At 35.5% G+C, this 24153-nt stretch overlaps 2 protein-coding genes across 3 annotated transcripts in view; one reads left to right on the top strand and one right to left on the bottom strand.

Annotated features, from left to right (window-relative positions):
* Positions 1 to 17694, bottom strand: part of LOC133182076 (long-chain-fatty-acid--CoA ligase ACSBG2-like) — a 45140-nt gene extending 27446 nt beyond the window's left edge. For both annotated transcript variants that reach the window (XM_061316793.1, XM_061316792.1), the window contains exons 1-5: positions 17587 to 17694; positions 14303 to 14448; positions 5048 to 5209; positions 4846 to 4931; positions 3069 to 3157 (exon numbers count right to left, since the gene is read on the bottom strand). In XM_061316793.1, the coding sequence (XP_061172777.1) occupies positions 3069 to 3157; positions 4846 to 4931; positions 5048 to 5209; positions 14303 to 14448; positions 17587 to 17642 (539 nt within the window). In that variant the 5' untranslated portion in view covers positions 17643 to 17694. The remainder of the gene's footprint in view (positions 1 to 3068; positions 3158 to 4845; positions 4932 to 5047; positions 5210 to 14302; positions 14449 to 17586) is intronic.
* LOC133183493 (uncharacterized) lies at positions 8608 to 13782 on the top strand. The gene is made up of 2 exons (XM_061318443.1): positions 8608 to 8926; positions 13754 to 13782. Exons 1-2 carry the CDS (start codon positions 8611 to 8613, stop codon positions 13780 to 13782), a joined length of 345 nt encoding a protein of 114 aa, XP_061174427.1. The 5' UTR covers positions 8608 to 8610.
* Positions 17695 to 24153: the final 6459 nt, after the last annotated feature.

Raw genomic sequence — 24153 nt, 5'->3', positions numbered from 1 at the left:
CCTTAAAGACCTCTGCCATTCGTTTATTTGAGTGGAGAATTGGCAGATTCTTTTGAAGGATACCGCTGAGGTTCTTAAGGACGGGATGGTATGTGGTTACCAGAGGGACCCTGCCGCTATTGTCTTTTTCCTTGTAGCGTAATAGGTTTTGCCTGTCATGTCCCGCCATCTCATCAATAGCAGTTTGTACGGTGCGGGCATTGTAGCCTCTCTTGCATAAGTGGGACTTAAGGAGACCGCTTTGTTCTTGATATAAGGCAGGGGATGAACAGATGCGCCGAATTCTGGTGGCTAGACCCTTAGGCACTCCCTTGAATGTGTGTGGGGGATGACAGCTAGTTGGCATAAGATACAGATGGGAATCTGTGGGTTTCGTGTGGAGACCAGAATTCGGCGCATCTGTTCATCCCCTGCCTTATACCAAGAACAAAGCGGTCTCCTTAAGTCCCACTTATGCAAGAGAGGCTACAATGCCCGCACCGTACAAACTGCTATTGATGAGATGGCGGGACATGACAGGCAAAACCTATTACGCTACAAGGAAAAAGACAATAGCGGCAGGGTCCCTCTGGTAACCACATACCATCCCGTCCTTAAGAACCTCAGCGGTATCCTTCAAAAGAATCTGCCAATTCTCCACTCAAATAAACGAATGGCAGAGGTCTTTAAGGAGCCCCCATTGGCTGCATACAGACGCCCGAGGAACCTGAAGGACATGGTAGTAAGAACCAGATTGGACAATCCATTACCTAACGGGGGCTTTAAAACTTGCTCTGACAGAAGATGTCTTCTCTGTAAGTACAGCTCTGACACAGACAGTTTTAACAGCCCCGTTACAGGCCGCAGCTACAAAATACTAGGGAATTTGTCCTGTCAAACAGACAACTGCATTTATCTCATCAGTTGCAAAGTTTGCTCCAAACAGTATGTTGGTGAAACAGGAGATCTCCGCAGGAGGGTCAATAATCACCGTTCTACCATTAGGACCAAAAAACTCAATGAACCCGTTGGGGAACATTTCAACCTTGAAGGTCACAAATGGGAGGACATGACAGTGGTGGTTATTGACCATAATCCAAGATGGACAGACGCGCAGAGAAAAGGCAAGGAAAAGTTCTGGATGCACAGGCTGAAGTCATTCCGCCCTAATGGTATTAACAAACTTAATGACTTCACCAGGATGAACGTGAACTAGACCCAATCCCGGATTGTAACAAACAAGTTCATTCTCTCTATATAGTGTAAACTTTGCCGTTAATTCGTATTAGTAATCCTGGAACAACCTACCCAAATATTTACAGCTCACATTTTTGTTTATTTCTTTTTACCGATTTCCAAATTTATAAAATATCCAAATTCATATTTCAAAATTGTCCTTCCATATTATCTTTCTTTAATTTCTTTTTATCATGTAGAGTTACGCTATTTTGAGAGAATAAGACAATGTACGATTTACTGTTGGCCGTAATTAATTAGCGATAATTAATTCGTTGAATTATGTAAATCACACTTCACCAGACTACACCCGATAGACCGGACGCAATTCATAGCGCTCCGGACTTCTTTGTTCACAACTGTTTATAAACTCCAAATTAAACATGTAACATTGTAAATATTTAGTGTTTGGTAGTTTAGCAGTAGTGCTAGTTGTTTTTGCTTCTCTATTTCCTTTGTTTTTATGACTTCTTAACTTTTTTCTTTGTCCTGAGGAAGGGACAGGTTGTCCCGAAAATTTGACAATTATTGTTCGTGTCGTTGGTCATTTTTAGTGCTTTATATAAATTTCCATCCGTGACCTTGTATCTACTTAGTAGATCCGACACTTAGGATATACAGTGTTGTTGGTTTTTAGTGCTTTTTATATATATATATATATATATATATATATATATATGATTGAATAATTCCTATCTCTCTGATTGTCTGCGATCCAACAATGTAGAAAAAATTCTACGTTATATTCACCTGCATGTGACCTTCCAGGTGAATATAAGGATTTATTTTCTCTACATTGGTCTAAAAATAGATTCATTTGGGAAATTTCAAATTGATACAAATAGTTTTGGAAAGCTATATCACTTGCTATGGACTTCCACTCAGGTGAACTTAACATTAGGGAATATACAATTTGGGGTGGAGCTGGTTGAGGGGGGGGGGGGGGTTATGGGACCTGAATGTAAATTTCTACTTTTAATTTAGACTAAATAAAAAATCATTGAAAGGCTGGTCCCCCACTAATTGACCTTAATCCCCCACCCCAACCCCAAAACAAAATTTGAAGCTAAAAGAATTCTCTTTTCCTTGGGGCTAATCAAAGATTTTTTTTTCAGCTGTCAGTTTTCCCTGATAATGCCCCCCACCCCCCTTTTCAAAATCATCTTCTAAAAAAGCCTGACATCATTTCTTTTTTTTTTCAGAGCAAAGGTAGATTTAAAAAATTCCAAATTAAATATGACTGCTAATATTTATTTAACCCTGCTTCTCTCATTGCATTTGGCTAGGACTTCAGCAAATGTTAACAAGTAAGATGGCATGAACTGCTTAATATGTTGTATCATTTAATCATTGAATCATTTAATAAAGCAATTATTGCTGTTTTTGAGGTCAATACCTTCAAAGTACAATATTCACCTTGCCCCTTGGGCTCGATGAATATTGTACTCCTCAGTTGGCTAAATCATCATAATGACATCAAAAACAGCAATAATTGTATAATATTCAATTGATAGCATTGTATTTTACACAATTTAAGGAGATGGCATCCAGGAATTCAAGAATCCAGTATCAAAGGCTCAAAGGACCATATTACTCCTCAGAGTTTTTTTTTTTGTGACAATGTGTAAATAAACTTCCATATTGTGGTATATTTTGAACCTAAACAATTTTAACCTAATGGGGCCATTTTAAACTATACAATTCTCTTCCTAATCAACCATATTCACTGCTTAAATTTAATTTTTTATTCTTTTTTTCAATATTTTTTCAAACATTTGATAACTTAATAATTTCTTCAATGATAAAAACAAATTTCCTTTACTGGATAAAAGCAAGTGTAATTAGAAACCTACCCAGCAAATATGGCACCATTGTTAGCAATAAACCACTCTGGTGCATTGAAACCCAAAATTCCTACTCCGTGAACTGGTTCTAATCCAAGCTACAAAATTAATGTTTAAAATAAAATGCATGCATAACACAATTTTTAAGTAAACTAGTTTAACTAATGAAAATACCTACTTATACATATATACCATATTAAATGGGAAAAAAAGCTCACATACGTGTAGTTTGCTTATAGTTAAAAAAACACACACAAACAAAACTTATTCATGAGAAAACATAGGTAATCCGAGATTACAGAGCTCAACTCAACGAATGTCTTTAAATAAGGCAAAGTCCCACACTAAACTAATAATCAAGTAAAGTGCATCCCTAGATGCAACATTTATGCAATTTTGGTCTGATAGGGCTTACGGATACATGGGAATGGACTTGTAAAAACTTTAAACTAGTCACTTATCCAGAAAATGTAAGTCAAATCCAGCATCTGTAGCAAGTTTGAGATTGTTCATCCCATATGATGCATCATCCATGCAAGTTTGGTTCAGAAAGAAACTTTGACTGGTACAATGAAACATACTAGAAGCATCCTCCATGCATATTTGATTAATATAGGATATACTTGAAAAAAATCTGCTCCAAAAACTTTAAACTGGGATGCCAACGCCTTCACCGAGGTTAGTACAGAAGTTCCTCCCAACTTCATTGAAATGAGCTAAAAATGAATCCCACAATATGGCATGCCTAAACAAAGAGTGTGCTAAAATTTCAACATCTGTGAAGAGTACTTGCTGAGAAAACTGTGACAGAAATTTGGTACAGACAGCTCTGGACAGATGCACAAATAAACAGGAAGTTGACAGCGAATTCGTACAAAAATGAATCCCACCATAAGGAATGCCTACACAAAGAGTGTGCTAAAATTTAAAGAAACATATGCAATGAGTAGTTGCTGAGAAAACTGCAATGGAAATTTGGACAGACAGACGCATGAATAAACAGGAAGTTGACAAAAATGAATCCCATCATATGATATGCTCAAGCAAAGAGTGTGCTAAAATTTCAAGCATCTGCAAAGAACAGTTGCTGAAAAAACTGCAACAGAAATCTGGTACAGACAGATGCACAGATAAAAAGGAAGTTGACATCAGATTCATACAAAAATGAATCCAACCATACGGCATGCCAAAACGAAGAGTGTGCTAAAATTTCAAGCATCTGCAAAGAGTAGTTGCTGAGAAAACTGCAACAAAAATTTATTATAGCCAGACAGACACACAAGGGTAAAACAGAATACCCCCCTCTCCTTCTGAGTGGGGGTATAACAATACAAATCCATGAATAGGCATAAAACACAGACCCCCAAAAAATCAAGTGCCTGGAAGGAGTAAGCATCCCCTGTCAACCAGTCACACCTGCCATGAGCCTATGCACTGATAAGTTAGATGGAATACTCCGTAGTCAAATTTAGTATAAAAGCAAAGGCCAAACAATTGGCATGAAATATATCAGTCAAAATACAATCCAGTAATCGGTTATATTTGCTAACAAGGTCATTTTAATAACCAAAAACATTTTCATGAAATGTACAATCTCTAAATATCATAAAAATCCAGAGACTTAGTTGGACAGTAGCATTGTTGGACTGCTACAATTTAAATTGGTCCTTATTCAAATGATGGACAGAATAGCTGAAATACTATTTTAAACAAATCTGACAAATCATTTTAATAGATGAAAACTGAAGTTCTTTCTAAATATACATATCTTTATGACCATTAATACCTTTATGAGAGCCTTAGCTGCCTTTCGAGTGTCATTAAAGTATTGCTCATAGGTCCACTTCACCCATATCCCACCACGTTTCACAGCTGTAATCAATTTTTTTGTTTTATTTAGACACTTTTTTTTCAAAATCGATAGAGTGTATTCTTAATATTATAATTGTACAATATCATGTTCCGGTTGACCATTGTAGTGGATATACCCAATGCAGGATGGGCTGGCACTCTCTGAACTGTCTGATACAGCATCGACGGTACAGTAACAGGCTTCTCTGAACCATACCCTGATTCACTCATGCGTAGTTTGACTGCCTCATCTCCCTTTGTCACAATAAAGTTTGCAGCTGGAGCCAAATCATCTAAATCTAGTGAAAAACACAAAAAATCTTATTCTGCTTATTAGTACTCAATAGACTTTAAATTTACAATGATCATGAATAAACCATTTCTAGATAAGTGTATAATGAAAAATTCCAGTGTGAGAAATGGAAAATTGAAACCTTTGTAAATATGAGGGGACATTGTATATATTCTTTGGTTTATTAAATTTCTATCAGAGTAACATTATATAAATGTGCATGTTTTGGAGGTAACAGTTGAAATTGACATCCTATGAGAAAACCATTGTCCCATTTCGCTGACGCACTGATTGACAATGGTTTTCTCTCTGGATGTCAATTTCAACAGTTATCCCCGAAAAAAAGCATTTTTAATTTTATTATACTGAATGGCTGATTGAAAAATCTAAACTAGAAATATGTCCATAGGACATGAATGCCCCGCTGAGGGTATATTAGTAATGCAACATTTTAACACAAATTGAGAAAAGTGAGGTCAAGGTCAAAGGAAAGGTCAAGGTGAAAAAATACTGATGCAGTTGAATAGCTTACATTAGTATGTATCAGCATATGAAGTTTGACACAAATTTTAAGAAAAGTGAGGTCAAGGTCAAATGATAGGTCAAGGTCCAAAAAAAATTGTTTATGCAGTTGAAAGGTTACATCGGTATGTATTAGCATATGAAGTTTGATAAAAATATTATGAATGGTTTTAAAACTAAGCTAAACACTAATTAAAGAAAAGTGAGGTCAAGGTCAAAGGGAGGGTCAAAGTCAAAAAATATTGATGCAGTTGAATAGCTCTCATCAGTATGTATCAGCATATAAAGTTTGACACTAATTTAGGAAAAGTGAAGTCAAGGTCAAAGGAAAGGTCAAGGTCAAAAAATGTTGATGCAGTTGAATAGCTCTCATCAGTATGTATCAGCATATGAAGTTTGATAACACTATCTTGAATGGTATCTTTAAAACTGAGCTAAAAACTTATTTAAGAAAAGTGAGGTCAAGGTCAAAGGAAAGGTCAAGGTAAAAAATATTGATGCAGTTGAAAAGCTCTCATCAGTATGTATCAGCATATGAAGTTTGTTAAAAATATCTTGAATGGTTTCATTAAACTGAGCTAAACACTAATTTAAGAAAAGTGAGGTCAAGGTCAAAAGAAAGGTCAAGGTCAAAAAATATTGATGCAGTTGAATAACTTACATCAGTATGTATCAACATATGAAGTTTGATTACACTATCTTGAATGGTATCTTTAAAACTGAGCTAAACACTAAGTTAAGAAAAGTGAGGTCAAGGTCAAAAGAAAGGTCATGGTCAAAAAATGTTGATGCAGTTGAATAGCTCTCATCAGTATGTATCAGCATATGAAGTTTGATAACACTATCTTGAATCGTATCTTTAAAACTGAGCTAAACACTAATTCAAGAAAAGTGAGGTCAAGGTCAAAGGAAAGGTCAAGGTCAAAAAATGTTGATGCAGTTGAAAAGCTCTCATCAATATCTATCAGCATATGAAGTTTGATAAAAATATCTTGGATAGTTTCTTTGAAACTGAGCTTTGAACAGAGCTAAACGCAAAGTGTGACGGATGGACAGACGGAAGGACGGAAGGATGGAAGACGAACATGACAAACACTATATGCAGGGATCGACATTAACGGTTGTCCAATTGCCCGGGACAAGCAAATTCTCAGTTCAGGCAAGTGAAATTGTCGACATACTTGTCCGATCGGGCAAGTGAATTTTTTTCATAGAAATGCACATATTTATTTAGTTTACATTAATTTATAAATAAAACAATAAATTGAACACTTGATTCCCGCCACGCACCTTATTGACAATGTTTTGCATACGGAATTCCTTGATAGCATTTCTGGATTATACCATTCATTTAAAAATCGGGTTTGTTATTTTCCTTCGTAGTATATACGCTCTACATCTACCAAAATTTTGTTAACTTCTTATTAGGAAATTAGACTATTTATTCATGCACAGAATGTAAGTACAGTGTAACTCAATGTATCATGATCAGGATAAAGATGTATGTTTCGTAGCCTACCGAAATCATTTGTTTAAAAATATAAATTTTATGAAAAGGAAATTAAAAGGAAAGGGGTATTGCTGCATGGCAGTGTGTGTTAAAAGGTTAAACTTACAAGTACAGTGGTATACATTTATGTACAAATGCAGCATCAAGTTTTTTTCATTGACTTGTAGCTGGTATTTGATCACATTTTTTCTTATCGTAACGTTTACAGAAATTAACTTTTTCTTCTTATGTTCTTGCCTAATTTGGGGCAACCAAGTTTTGTATTCGGACAAGTCAAAGTTTGAGATCACTTGCCCGAAGGGCAAGTGAATCTGAAAGTTAATGTCTATCCCTGATATGCCCTGGCCATATTCATGGCGGGGCATAAAAAGTTGAAAATTGTCATTCTGATTTTGATTTTGTTCTGAAAGGCTTTTAAACTTTCTTACATTTTTTTAAAAAATGAAACACTGACCTTTCAAGTCTGTACTTGAAAAGTCCTTTAACTTCAATAATTTCTTTATTTCCACACTCACAAACATTTTTCTTCTGTTTTCATTCTAACTTGGACTCAAGCTACATTCTCATGTTTATTTGGCTTATTTCAAACACATGCATGTTTGATGTGTTGTGAATTCTACAGCAAACTGTACACACATAAATTGCACGAATGTGACGTTATTGTTACCCTTTGCAGAGTGTTTTGTTAATGCGGAGGGTAACACTGAGAATTGGTTAGTGCTTTAAATCAATCAGATTACACTATTTAACATAAAATATAATAAATTAAAACACTTGCAACATTTTTTTTATCAAGATATAAGTAAAAAAATGATTGACAGAAGAAAAATATTTGCATTTACTGCTATGTGCAGTAAGTGCCAGTTATCGAAGAAGAATAGCCTAAGCGCGATAACTCTCCTGGCTTCAACCAAATTTCCCAATTATCCCCAGGTCATTAAATGCGCTTGCGCGCACATCCTTTCCGCTTCATCAATTTTGAACAGAGAACATCGCCAAGAAATCAGCTTCAAGCCCTATCTCAATCAAGAGGATTATTGTATGCTCCTCAGGACATCGGTATGTATTAAACACCCGGTGAGGCATTGGAAGCGAATTGGGCGTTTCCTTCGCCTCAGCATCTTCAGATGCCAGCAGATTTAGCTGGCTCAATTCAAGATCACCATCTATTAATGGCGCCATTTCAACTATAACAAAGAAATCGGTTTAAACTTATTTTGTTTTTTCCTGCTCAGTTTACGATAATATTGGCACATAATCAGTCACAGACTCAAGCAACTAATTTAAAATAATAATAATAATAATAATAATAATAATAATAAAAAAAACGTACAATGGTAAACACCAGATTACACAGTCGTTTGTTTTGCAGAAAAATGCTCCGTACAAAAAGAGTCTCCAAATCACCATACGCTAGACCCGGACGTGCCCAAGCTGCCGCCAAAAAGGCGAAAATCTCTAATACTACGACGAGACGGACCCAGGTCACATCCGCACCCACAGTACCAGTCATATCAACTCAGCATGACATCCAGGAAAACCACACTCCCCAAACTTTAGTGTTGACAGCACCAGCTTCATCGGCCCAAACGTCAGCGTTGACAGCACCAGCTCTATCAACCCAAACTCCAGAGATGACAGCACCAGCTACGTCAATAATGGCAGCATCTGACCCCTCAGTCTTCTCTGCAGGTACATCAGCATCATGTACTAATATCAATTTTGATGCAAATACACCAAATGCTTTAAACAGCGTTTCAGACGCTTTGGGCGTGCATGTCTCGGATAGCTTGAGGCAAAATATCTTTGATAATGCATTCATTCACCTGCACAAATTGCTCCCCCTCAAACCAAATGACGAGTCCCAGCAACAGCTGGCATTTGTTAATGGTGAACTAATCTTGAAACCCAAACATAAGGAAATCAAAATAACATCAATAGAAACATGGACAAACGCATTCCTAATATTTACTAGCATATACCTAACTAAGTTCCCAGAACACATTCAGTCAATACTTAAATACATTAACATTATACGCACTGCTGCACAGCGATCAACAAACTTAAACTGGCTCAATTACGACGTACAGTTCAGGTTAAAGCGATCTAGAAACCACACACTGGACTGGGGGTCTGTCGATGCAGAATTGTGGCTTTTGTATGTGACCCATGGCCAAACCACCCTATCCCAGCAAGCACCTAATCATACATCTAAATCACCCAAATGCTTTGACTTCAATTACAAAGGTACATGCGGCAGACCATACTGCACTTATCAACATGCATGCATAAAATGCTCCAATAGTCACCCACTCATAAACTGCCGCTGGCACAACAATCAGCCATTTCGCACAGAGAGCTCTCGACTGTCCCAAGCAGAACAAACCCGCCAGCCCCCAAGCAGATTTCAGGGTAGAGGGCTCCCTCCAAACCACCCAAGGCCTCTGGGACTTGGCTCCAACACCAGTCAACGTTAACATCTTAAAATCAATGCTTAAAAGTTACCCATTACAACACATAGCTCATGAATTGATCAATGGTTTTCAAGCTGGTTTCAACATTCACTATTTGGGTATTCGGGAAATTTATTTCAAAAATCTAAAAACATGAAATCCGCGCAGACAAATCCACATCAGCTTCAAGAAAAAATCGATCAAGAGGTAATATTAGGCAGAATAGCTGGGCCCTTCAAAAATATTCCCATGTCAAATATCAAGTGCAGCCCAATAGGTATTGTTCCCAAAAAGCAGGGGGGTTGGCGTATGATTTGTAACCTATCTGCACCTGGGGGAAATAGCATTAATGATTTTATTGACCCAGATCTATGCACTGTTCATTATACATCATTTGACTCGACAGTAAGAATGATAAAAGAACTGGGCCAGGGTGCTACTAGGCAAAAAAGACATTTCTAGTGCATTCAGACTCCTTCCTATTCGCCCAGAAGACTTTTCCCTGCTTGGCTTTCATTTTAAAAATTATTATTTCGATAAATGCCTCCCATTTGGATGTTCTATAGCTTGTGCCACATTTGAAAAATTTGCAACAGCCCTTCATTGGATCGTACAAGATCGAGCCAAAATTGACACATTAGTCCACTACCTTGATGATTTCCTTTTTGCAGGCCCCGCAAACACCCTTGTGTGCAAAAAACTCATGCAAACGTTTGACATAATTTGCGAAACTCTCAGCGTTCCCTTGTCAGAGGAAAAAACCGAAGGTCCTACAACATGTCTAACGTTTCTAGGGTTAGGGATCAATACCAGCAACCAAACCATCTTTGTTCCTAAAGATAAACTTGACGCCCTTAAAGCCCAACTTCAAAATGTTGCCTCGCGTCGCAAAATTACACTTAAAGAAATGCAATCATTAGTCGGATCCCTGGCATTTATTTCCAAGGCAATACCTGCCGGGAGAGCCTTTTGTAGACGATTCTATGATAGCCTATCACAGGGACACAAAAAACATCATTATATCACTATATCAAGGGCACTTTGTGAAGATGTAGCTATATGGCTCGAGTTTTTGTCCGACTTTAATGGCACTACCGTATTCCCAGATATGCGTTGGTCAGATAAGGACACTATCCATATATCCTCTGACAGCTCCGGCTCACTCGGATGTGGGGTCATATTTGGTTCACAATGGTCCTACCTACAGTGGCCCTCAGAATGGTCACATCATGATTGTAGAGATCTGACCTATCTGGAGTTAGTCCCAGTCGCTCTTGCAATTTTACATATGGGGTCACAAACTCCAGGGCAGAAAAATAATTTTGCATATCGATAACATGGCAGTTGTAGAGATAATCAACCAAAAAACATCAAAGTCACCAAGAGTTATGTCCCTTCTCAGACCCTTTCTTTACAAAATATTAAAATACAATATCCAAGTGCGCTGCGAACACATACCAGGTCATTCCAATTCTATTGCTGATGCCATATCTCGTTTTCAGTGGCTAAAGTTCAGGAAGCTGGCCCCCCACACAGACTACTATCCCTGCCAAGTTCCTCCGGAATTCTGGAACCATTTGAGCAGGAAGTAGAACAGCTACTCAGAGCATCAGTCTCCCATAACACTCAAGAAATATACCAGAAAGGTCTCGACTCTTTTTCACAATTTAGAAAACTTTTTAACTTGAAGGAATTGTGGCCCTCTCCCGTAGACCAATTAATAAACTATATCGCTTACCTATCATCAAAGGGGACAACATACACTACAGCCAAAATGTACCTAGCAGGCTTAAGCTTCACCATAAAACTAGGTAACTTCCCAGACCCATGTCAATTCTTCATAGTCAAGAAAATGCTCCATGGCTTTAAACAACTCAAACATAGAAAAGATTCAAGAAGCCCGATAACATTTCCCCTATTAGTTAAGATAATAGATTCGTTGCAACACGTATGCCGAAATTATTACGAGAAATTACTCTTCTCCTCTGCTTATGGCCTTGCATTCTTCGCTTTACTTAGAGTCGGGGAGATAACTTCCACTAAGGCAAACCTCACCAGTTCCCCATTGTCAATACAGAATGTATCCATATCACAATCATCCATACTGATCACATTAGGGAAAACCAAAACAGATCAGCATGGCAAGGGCACAACAATGCAAATTAATAGCACAAAGCAAAATCAGGTCCTATTTCACAACATACAAGCTTACATGACCCATAGACCATCACAAACTCAAACATCTCAGTTTTTATGTCACATGGATGGCTCGCCAACGACATACTATCAATTCAATCAAGTACTAAAGAAAGCTCTATCATTCCTCAAGCTCGACACATCAACATTCAAATCCCATTCATTTCGCATAGGGGCGGCAACTTCATTGTATATGCAAGGTACTCCAGAGCAAGAAATTAAAACAATGGGTAGATGGAAATCCAATGCTTTCAAGTCTTATGTTTGCCCGAATACTGTAGTCCTGTAAATAGTCAGTCTTACTAACTGTAAGCTAAGTTTGCAGGGACTTGCTGCAAGGTATGGATCGTTGGATCTTCCATTATCAGACGAGCCGAAGATTACTGCATACATTCAACAATTGGCCAAAACTTGTCTCTGGAGCACTTAAAGATAGATGTTACCTGGTCTGGATCTGGGGGACTAAAATGGGAACAACTTGATCAGCACATTGCCAGATTGATAAATCGCCATAATGATATCATGCCTCAAATGCTAATAGTTCACTGTGGTGGTAACAGTATTGGCTTTCAGCCCCTTAAAAAACTACAACTAGCCATGAAGGCATTATTAGCCTCCCTTCATAAAAAATTACCAAACACACTTATAGTATGGTCAAATATACTCCCTCGCAAATACTGGCGTTACATGATTTCCAGCGAAGCTGCAGAGAAATCTAGAAAAAGAATAAATAATTCTATTGGCTGCTTTGTTGTTCAGAAGTTAAATGGGGCCCTCATACGTCATCCTGATATTAAAATAGATCAGCCCAAATTATTCCTCGATTGCGTACATCTATCAGATCTTGGGAATTCTATTTTCACAACTACAATTCAAACAGCATTGTCCAAGTTTCTCACTTCAAGTCAAAAAGTTTTCCCCATCCTCACCTTAACGCAGTATCTGTTCATGGCTTGCAAATGGCCCCATTATACCATCCCAATACCCCCCCCCCAAATTTCTGATAGTAGACACATGTGCATTGCATTCCTCATTTTCCCCAACAACCCCCCCTCCCCATTTTTCCCCTCAGTTCATGCTTGATGATATATTGGTATGTTGTATTGAATTGTTTTGCCAAATTACACATTGTTGTTACCCTGTATATTGCATTGAATTGTTTTGCTAATTATTGTGTTGCATTAGACATGATGTCTTGTTTGCCAAATTTTCCGCCACTTTTTGGCGGATGGATTGCTGTCTCGAAATTCGCGTACAGCAATCCACTTGGTAGAATTTTGCAACAAGCCATCGCTGGCAACTTCTGTTTACCCTCCAGGGTTGCCAGCACCATATGGCTCCTCACTTCTGCAAACTGTATGCGCCAAATGCCAGATTGAGGATCGGCGCTTACTCATTGACACTTGCTATAATACTTGATTATTGTCCATTGTTTTGATACCATTGTTTTATTATGTAATTACCTTATTTTGTTAAACAAGAATAAAGCCATGACAGATACTGCCATTCTGAATTGCTTATTCTTTGGAGATAATTGCATTTACTGCTATGTGCAGTAAGTGCCAGTTATCGAAGAAGAATAGCCTAAGCGCGATAACTCTCCTGGCTTCAACCAAATTTCCCAAATATCCCCAGGTCATTAAATGCGCTTGCGCGCACATCCTTTCCGCTTCATCAATTTTGAACACCCACCCACCCCCACCATCTTAGTTGTTATATTAGGCTACATCAACATTACATAGATCCCCAACTATCATTTATCACATTTAGATACATATACATCACATTAGTCGGATAAGTTTTATACATGTAAATACATATAGTAGTATTTTTTTTCTGTGTTTCTGCTGTTATCATTTTATGATTCCAGTGCCACATCGACCATCGTCATGGCTTTAGTGACCCTTCAAGCCTGCAATCCATGCCTGCGCACTGCAGAATTTTGCAACAAGCCATCGCTGGCAACTTCTGTTTACCCTCCAGGGTTGCCAGCACCATATGGCTCCTCATTTCTGCAAACTGTATGCGCCAAATGCCAGATTGAGGATCGGCGCTTACTCATTGACACTTGCTATAATACTTGATTATTGTCCATTGTTTTGATACCATTGTTTTATTATGTAATTAACTTATAATGTTAAACAAGAATAAAGCCATGACAGATACTGCCATTCTGAATTGCTTATTCTTTGGAGATAATTCATTTTGAATTTTGTGCATATAATTAAAAAACAACTTTGAAATTGTCCAGCCTCCTTTCCTTACATGACTGCCTTAGTTACCAAAATTCATTCACTTTAATCATATAAGATACATTTATACAATTTTGTAGGCCAATTAATAAAGAGAGGTGCCACTTTAAAATATGCATGCATATTATATTATGTTATCAGTCCTCTATTTTATTAATAAAAATTACCTTTGCTAATGCCTGCTTTGGCACCACTTGGTGGTTCTGTCCCACTGGCTGGCTCGCCACCACCACCCTCAGTATTCTGTTTACCAGTAATGTTATTGTTCTCCTGGACGTCCCCATTCTCTCTCACCACAGAATCTGCTGGTTTGCTGAAAAGACACAAATTTTAAGCTATACTGACTGGGCTGTACTTGTTCAATGACCCATTTCAGTCACTACAGTCATTTCAGTCATGAAAATGCAGGAAAAAACAGCCATCAATCCACATACAAACTGGCAGGCTTATTATTATATATATATATAAATCATTGTAATCTTGCAATAACTGTAACATGTATTTTGAATACCATAGTCACCACAAAAAGACTCTTTCATATTTGTTTATCTAGTATCAGTACTTTTTTTTTTAAACAGAAAAATAAAAATATTTAACTTTTTAAATTTATTTTTACAACCTTTCAAAAGGACAACCTTGCAGACACCACACTCACTGCCAACTGTACACTCTTCTATGATCAAATGTCATCTAGGATGTCAGATTTTTTTTGGAATGCATACAAACATATTTAAATATTTAAAAAGTTCACATTTTTCTGGGACAACCCTTGTACATCAAATTCATTATAAACAAGTCTTTAAAAGGTTTAAACATTATTTTCTTTATGGTGTTGCGTTAACAATTTTGTCTATAGTGTAGACCAGTGCTTCAAAAACTGTGTCTTTGTCACACCCATACCAAACCATTCTCACAATTTGCTCATGAGCAGCTCACGTGAGGACTAACCAGATTTCCTCACGTGAGTTGCTCATGTGAGTCTCATGTGCAATTTAACATGCAAATTAGGTGAAATGCTCACATGAGCAAGATTCTGCACATGAGCATTTTTTGCTCATGTGAGGAATCATTTTGCTCACCTAGAATATTGCTCACATGAGGCTCATTAGTCTCATGAGGCTCATTAGTCTCATGTGCAACAATTGCTCACTTGAACAAACAACAATAGAATAAAATTTAGATTACAAATATAATATATACATGTATATTTAAAATATGATTTGTCAATAATATTGAACATTTTAAATATTCTTGAGCAACATGTAAATACATGCATAAATGTTCAATGAACTTCATTTTTCAAACGTAAAATGAAATGAAAATTAAAATCAAATTAAATGAACAACTTGTATATACTATATTGAACACATTTCTCTGTATTAATCTTAATTATACATGTATAATTAATTAATTATGTACAATATACATTATTGTATAAATTATCAAAAAGTTAAATTTCCAGTAGATTTACACTAGAACATCCAATGTAAATGTCCAGTCAACAGTTTTTGACTGCACTAGATGGATTAAAGTTGTCTCTGATATGTCAGTCTATGTAGATTTTTTTCCAATTCCTGAATGTGTGGCAATCATACTTGGGTGTGAAATAAATATTCCAGCAGTCATAAGAATCATAATCATTTCATCAAGTTCCTTTTCCTTGCATTTCCTTTAAATGAGTGCCAACTTCAGAACTCCGTCTATATGTAAGGGGCCGGGGTTAACCTGCAGATCCTTCGATCAGCAACTTTTATCTGCAAAAAATTTGAATTTATAGTTATTATATTTTTCATGGTTCAATTGGTCATGAAAGGCCAGTCAATAAAAAAATCATATGCATCAATATTAAGCAACTTATCTTATTATAGACTGATAAATTATAGATTACTGCACTGAGCTGTTATGTACACTTTGACCTAATCTAACTTACCATATTTATAGTTCTTAAAAGAATCTATAGAGAATTTGCAATACATTAAGGATTTTATGTTTGATTCTATATTCAGAACTATAATTATATAAACATTAATTACATCATGTAATGATGTAAATTTATGTTTATATATTAAACTGTGATTACTGATAACATACTGCATTTCTATCTAAATTAAGTATTACCGGGTAATTAATAATTAACACACAAACATACTATGTTTTATAATTAGTAATCTGAAATGAGAGGGGGATTGTAAAGCCCATGCATGCACTTACCTTTTTCTCAGCATACTTTAGTACCAGCAAATCTTTGAGATTTTCCTAAATATATATCACAGTTCTTTTTCTTTGTGGCTGCTTGGTCATTCGTAATTGATCTTTAATACTTCCTCATCTCATGGACATAAGATACATTTGTAACTTTTAAAATGTTGACATCCAGTTCAATATATGGTGATGACATGTATTTGCCAAAGCATATATTTCAATTCACTTCTTTACTGTATAAATCTACCGGTATATACTTTCATGTCCCTCACAAACATTTTGGATTGAAATTTTGAACTGGTCTGAAAGCGCGCACAAATCCTGACTGGCTCCCCTCATTGGATACTGCCCTAGATTAAGCAACTGTGGGGGACACAACAGGTTGTTTAGGTAGAGCAAAAGCATTTGCAAATTGATGGGATGAAGATTAGAAGCTCAAGAAATTAAGAAATTCCTGCCTGGCCCCCAATTATTTGTGATGCTATCATCAGGAAGCATTAATAGTTAACACATGGGCAATTGTAATGAAGGCTTGTAAAAGCTTGGACCACATAGAGTGACAAAGTATTGTATTTCCTCACGTGAGCATTTGAAATGCTCACATGAGGAAATGAGACTTAGAATTCTTTGGCTTTGGTTCTACCTGTAATACTGAATTTTGACTATGTCCAATTTCCTAACCTCTTGCTCACGTGAGAAAACTGAACTTAGAAAAATTACTACCAATGCTATATCTTTATATAAGGCTGTTCATACGTGAGCAAATGAATAGACTTTTGCTCATGAGCATTGAGGTGAGCATTATTTTGCACATGTGCATTTTGGTTAGTATTTTCCTCCCTAACAAAGACTAACAATCTGCACATGAGCAAAATCAAATTCTACCTAATTTGCATACATTTCTTACTAGATTCTCATGTGAGTCTCATGAGCTGCTCATGAGCATTTGTTAGAATGTTTGGTACGGGCAGTGTGTCGATCTTCTTACATGATTCCAGCCTAATAGGTAACTCTGTTGTACCTTTAAACTGATTCTGGCTTTATGTAACACATTTCATACCACTAACTCAATCTATATGTTATCTTTTTTTCTCATCTGGAGTAAACCTTTGATTCTGCTACTGACAGCCAAAACCACTTCAAGAAGTTGCCAATTAATGTATGACAACTTAATTGATATTTCATTAATTTGAACTATTTCCTACACAGCATTTTTTACTGATAGTGTATATTTTACAGGTTATGGTACCTTTTGACTGATTCCAGTCTAACTGTTCCATCCCCTCCATCTGCCAATTCTGCCATTCTGTATCAGGTGCTTCTCTACTATACAGTCCTTTCTTATTCTATAAAAAAAAAATGTGCACTCTATTAAATGTGAAATCACTGCAGTTATAAAATTATCCTCAAAACAAGTTCTTTTTTCTATTCCAACATCAATTCAACACTTCCTGAGCTAATATATTATCTAATACATCAATAAATTGTACTTCCCTTGAACTTGAGCATATATACAAATCTGTTTATATCTCTAAAGCATTCTTAAGTTATATATATTCTTCAGCAGTTTAAAAAAAATTGTCCCTGACAATTAAAAAAAAGAGTGAATGCTCTAATTCACAGAAGAATGATAATACATACTGAGTTTGTTGAGATTTAAAATGAACTAGGTCATGCTTGAAATATACATGAACAGGAATATTCTATAAACAAATTACTTTGATTGACAGCAATGATTATATACCATAAGAATATACACTTCTTATGATGGTCACTGAAAAAAAAATTATCTGCAGCTTGAAAAATAAAATGTTCCAGCCATAATCTACACACAATCATGTAATGCTTCATCTATCTTCAAATTTTAAACAGCAAGGTATTTGTTAATGATAAGAACTAAAATTTAGACTGGGGTGTAGAATGTTAAGAATACCTTGCTGTGGTTCAAAGTCTTCCAATTAAAACCACACTAGGAATAGATATGCATGCTCTCTGTGCTATGGACTGATAAGCTCAGTACATTCACCTTAAGTGACACCCAGATAAAATGTTGCTAATGTGGCAATATAATCCCATTCTCTAGCTATCTCCCATATCAATATACTCTTTATTCTAAAGTTAATATATAGTTCCATTCAACAGAGCAACAGATGGTATGCATTTTATAAAAATAAACATTTTACAGTATGCTATCCAGTTTATCCCATATACATGTATTCCAAAACAGCACAATTAAAGAAATTATATTCAGAAAAAAAAACCTTTCTACTTGTAATAATAAAGACGCTAGGTCATATATCTCTCTCGGTCACTTCATTCTAAAAACTACCTGTAGGAAACTAAATATTACGAGATTATGTTTATATTATGTTTACCTGTAAAATGTACTTTAATACACTTCATACAATACAAATACTGCCCAGCATAAACAGACTCAAGCTCAGATGAAACAAAAATGTGATCTTCTTACCATACACTGTCCTGACAAGTATTCGAAAAGAAATTTTGTCAAGAAAGAATAAGAGCATCAAATCAATCAATTATGAAAATCCTTCCAATCAGTTGATGTTCGTCATGCCACATAAAACCTAATGAAGCACTAAATAAGAACTAGGTTACCTGTAAAATTGTCCATAAATATGTCAGGGATGGTCAATTTGTCTTATGATCATGTAGATGCCAATAAAGTGGGAATTTGTAAACAATCAACAGATAAACATGACAACAACCTGTATATTGGATTTTTTTCCAATTTGTTTGAATTTCAACTATAATGTCAGTGTATGCATTTATTTTGCAACAAATTTTTATAGTGTCTTTAACATAAAGAGGCATGGACACAGCAATGTACTGATGGTTTGTTTACAATTTTTAATTTTTCTATTTATTTCTAAATGAATTCAACTACATGAAAATTCTTAATATTCAATGACATCAGCATTTTTCAAAACATTATACAACAAATACCTGTATTTGTAAACATGGGCACCAGCTCTGTTATTGTTTAGGTTTAGGTTTTCACTTTTGCTGGGGGTGTTTGATTTGATAACACTACACACATGAATGAACATGAAGCGATGACACTGGTGTGTTGGTTTTATTTTCATACATTCCTTATTCTGACTTAAAAAATTTCTCAATTCTATATCTTTTATCATTAATACAACCACTTTTCTTAAATATCAAGGCTATATTTTAGTTTGTGAAAGTGCAACAATGTATGCCTGCAATAATATCCCTGAAATTTGTAGCTTTGATAATTTTCAGATAAAAAAGTTCCATAACACGTTTTATAAGACCATCATTAAAATTTTTTGTTTTATGTACTCTGACCCACACTTTTTAAGGTGGGTAGGTGAGGTAGATAGTTTTTTTTTAAATAGTTTTAAACATTTTGACAATCGCTTATAAACCACTTAGAAATTTTCAATATCTGCTTCTTTTTTTTTTTTTTCTTTTTTTTTTTTTCAAATTCATTAAATACTATATACCACTCTTATGAAATTAAAATTACAGTTGAACTTCTGTATCTCAAACACTGATATCTTGAATATGGATATATCAAAGTGATTTGGAAGTCCCAACCACTTATTCTTCAAGTATTTTACCCTTGAAGCCTCAGATAAGTTTTTTCTTGGTCCCATTGAGTTCGAGATAATGAGGTTTGACTGTACATTCAAAATGACACATAATGAGCTTTTTAAATCTACCTTTATAATACAAATATCCATAAATCAACTTTTCATCAGTATGAGTAATAAATGGGTATAAACCAGTTTGTCAAAAGCAATTTATAATAAACACACATTTAAAAGGCAATGCCTTGTGGAAACCTCAAATGTTTTTATGCCTGTAAAATGTTCTTAGATTTCAACAGAGATTGTAAAGAACATCATTATAGAACATTCTTACTGCCTCTTGTAGGAATGAGCTGCTCAAATGACAGTAAGTCAAGTAAGTAAAGAATAGAGACAATAGAAACCTAAAAATAATAAAGGTAGGGAGGCTTCTGGATTGATCCTGCTGATCATATGATAAATTTATTAATACCGGTAAATATTTTCACAAAAAATCTCTGGTGAAATTTCAATACTGACATAAAAGAAATGAACACAGTATATTAGGCTTCTGAATCAGGGTTCATCCAAGATCATTCATTTCCGATCAAGATAATATAAGTCTTCATCTAAGTTTACAAAATCATTATAATTTTTTTTTTATGTATAAGTATTTTAAATTTGTATTCATGCTTCCCTGCTATCTGATTCAATGACTGTGTAGTGTAGGGTGGTGCCGCAAGAGTTCCATCGGCATCGAAAGCAAGTTTTTATGACTTGCCTAGATAGCCAAGCGGTCCAGCGCTCTGTTATGTACTGCTAAGAGACAGATTCCGTAGGAAGAGAGTTCAACCTTGGATTGGGGCAGAAGTGGGTATCCTTATAAAAATGAATTTATCTGTACTCTCTCTCTCTCTCTCTCTCTCTCTCTATATATATATATATATATATTTGAAGCATTATATATCTATGAAAATGCAGATCTATGGTTTATAACTCTCTACATTCACCGATTTTGAAGCAATACTATCCTGAGGGACAGAACTTCATGCATGTACAATAGTGACTGTGACGTCACAAACAATAAAACAAATACTGTAATGGTATACTTTTCTCCACAAGGTCATAATTCTGCAAAATCACAATTTTTGTTCAATCCATGGGTAGAAAATTACAAGGATTTCTTGGACTGTGTATATATATGTCTTACATTCACTTTAACGATGACGGACCTAATTCATTTCTGCAATAGATTTTTTATTCAAATTTTAATATGAGGTTAAGTGACTTTTGGTGAGTTAAAATCAATAAAAAAAAATCATATGGTCATCGATGTAGATTTTTAATGGGGAGCGTTTCAAATGTTGGCGATGGAAATCGATAAATACTATAGGAAGTAATGGGAAATTGCCAGTGTAGGGTATAAGAGTGATCATTGAAAAAAATTCTGCAATAGAATTTTTATTCATATTCAAGGACAATGTTAACTTGACAATTTACCAGCAAATTATGCCAAAAAATAAATGGGTCATCGGCTAAGATTTTTCAGAGGGGCATGTCAAACGCAGGTGTATGGCACATTTTGGGGGAAATTTTCAATGAAAATACCTTGGACAAATAAATCATTTATTTATAAAATTAACAAATAATATAAATCGAAATATTTACAATATTTTTTAATTGAGGGGAAACATTTGAATATCTTTAAAAGAATTAAAAATGTATATCTTTTGTCTTTAGCAATACATAATTAAGTCAATTTGATTCAAGGCATATGCGAGTTTTTCTGAGCAGTGGCTCGAAATTTCGAATTAGGTCCGTCATCCTTAAGTACGCTGTGATTTCCCTAAAAAATTTGTGACCGCCTAGATCATAAGCTTGAAATAATCCCATGCGGAAAAAAAGTATGTCTGCAGTAATTGAAGCCAGCTGTACAACTGAGCAGGAAAGAGCAAGTTTCAAAATCTTATCAGAGGATTAAAGCTGACTTCGCCTCAGTTAATATAGATTTGGGGGGGGGGGGGGGGGGGTCATATCAATATTGTATCTATATGGTATTATATAACACTACAATATGACTTTCATGGCAACATTCCTCTCTTCCATCAGTAATTATCTGCATCCTCTTTTGAGAATTGACTGAATTAAATACTGTATAGGGGATTAATTTCACAGGTTGTAATTTTTACGTTTTTCTCTCTTCTGACACAATCGCGGTTTGTTGAATTCGCGGAATTGGTATATAATAAAAGTTACCTCCCTTGTCTATATCTGTTTAATCCATAGCATAGCAGCGTTATAGATTTAATAATTAATTGACGATTAATTAAAACAAGTGCAGCTATTAAAAGTCCTTGACTATAACCGTCAAATGACTTTCCTATGTGCTATTACGAAGAGTGCATGTACACCCCAAGATCTTCTTTCCGAAGGGATAATACATCACGGCGAAAACCTACTGAACGGTAAGAATGTGTTAATAAAAGTAGGTCGATGAAATAATAACCTTCCCCATCTTCAGCAAGTTTGATAGTTATTTGAATGATTCTTAAAACCAAAATGTCGATAAAAACTAATACGTGTTTTGATTGATGAAACATGTAGCGTTGGCTATTATTAAAGATCTTTTTAACAAATACAGGTTATTATCTGCTGATTTGAATTAAAGTAAAGCGTGATAATTAAAATAACTGAATGACAAGTACTACTCGTAATTACTGAAATGACAATGTATTGCACGTATATATAACTATCGTAGTTTATTCTCAAATTTCCAAATATAACATGGAGGTTATTGAAAACTTATTCACTGTTTCTTGAATTCACGGATTTATTAACACTGTGAATATCGCGAATATTAAAACCGCGAGTTATTTTTCCCCTATACAGTAGCCTAGGCATTACACATGTACACATACAGCGTAAATATCATGTCTGATCAAAATATTGCAAAAGTGAAAAACTTAACAAAATGACTATAATTTTATGAATCGATACATCTTTAAGTATAAACTTACGTTAATTTTTCCACTTCTGATTATGCTGTAGATACACTTATTATTACACAAGTATTTTCTTTCAAGACATCTGAAGATATATGACAAATGAGTAGAAAATCCTTCATAAAGTCTGAGAATTTTAGCTTTGATAACAATTTCTTTCCACCCAATGCTGGACTTTGTTCATGTCAGCCAGCAAATAGTTTAGTTCCCAATACAGAGGACAGTATGAACATGTCAGACAGCCATGATCCATACCTACAGATAGACAACAAACTCAGCTTAGTGCAGGTGAAAGCCTTTAAAACCCTGGGTAGGAATGTTCTATAATAAAGTAAATTGCATGTCAGACAAGCACTTAAACTTTCCAACACTTTATACAGTCATACATACAAGGACATTCACTATCAAAATCTTTTATGGCCTTATAATATATATTTTCAAAAATTTGAGAAATTAACATTGAAGTTATATTTTCCAAAAGCTCCAATGTTATTTTCCCAAAAGCTCCAACCAAATTACTTTACATGTACATAAAATTAATCTAGAGCACTTTCTAACTACATGTACTAATAAAAGACATTGCAAGATTTTGCATCATAGCTCATTGTATTATAATATGTGAATATTTTTGAATTTTTTGGTGTACATTTTCAAGTACATAGTTTGAGAGAGATGGGGGAGGCTGCCTCACCCCTTTTTCTGAGAGCATTGGGTGTGTACGTCTGTTGCTGTCCTATTTGCTGTGTCTGTTAATCTTAAATGGAAATTTATTTCAACCTTCATTTCCATGTATCTCCTGCCCTCAATTTTTGTGTCTGTTGTAGTACAGCCAACCTCGCCTCCCCCCCCCCCCTCCCATCTTACTGTGACTAACAATTTTTCTGCCAAAATCAAGAGTGGGAATTGATCTGCCTACCCAACCCAAGTAGTTTAAGAATTTTGCAATCCCCCCTAGCTCCTAATCTTTCTTTTTAGCTTGCAAATCAAAATTTATTAGTTCATCATATTTACGTATTTCAATGCTTTCTTCTCCACCTCCCACCACCCACCCCTTCCCCCAATCCCCTCATTCTCAAATGAATTTGTGAGGAAATAAGCTCCCAGTTGTATTTCAGTATTTAAATTAAAACAGCTTTCATTATTTGTAAAAGTGCTGGAATATTCTTCAACTTCTGCAAAACAAACAGTGGCCATAATCAACCATCTGATCATCAGTGGTATCCGTGTGATGGTGGCATTCATCATGAGATGTCTATC

This window comes from Saccostrea echinata, unplaced genomic scaffold (assembly GCF_033153115.1).
Source record: "Saccostrea echinata isolate AGI-Se365-2 ecotype Australia unplaced genomic scaffold, CSIRO_AGI_Sech_v1 ptg000009l, whole genome shotgun sequence".
Taxonomy (NCBI): domain Eukaryota; kingdom Metazoa; phylum Mollusca; class Bivalvia; order Ostreida; family Ostreidae; genus Saccostrea; species Saccostrea echinata.
The sequence above is the reverse complement of the archived record's forward strand: the minus strand, read 5'-3'. Positions and strand labels throughout refer to the sequence as shown.

Coding starts and splice junctions, on each gene's coding strand:
- LOC133183493 (XM_061318443.1), top strand. CDS start 8,611: ATGCTCCGTACAAAAAGAGTCTCCAAATCACCATACGCTAGACCCGGA. Junction 8,927..13,753: donor CCCCTCAGTCTTCTCTGCAG/GTACATCAGCAT, acceptor TTATGATTCCAG/TGCCACATCGACCATCGTCA.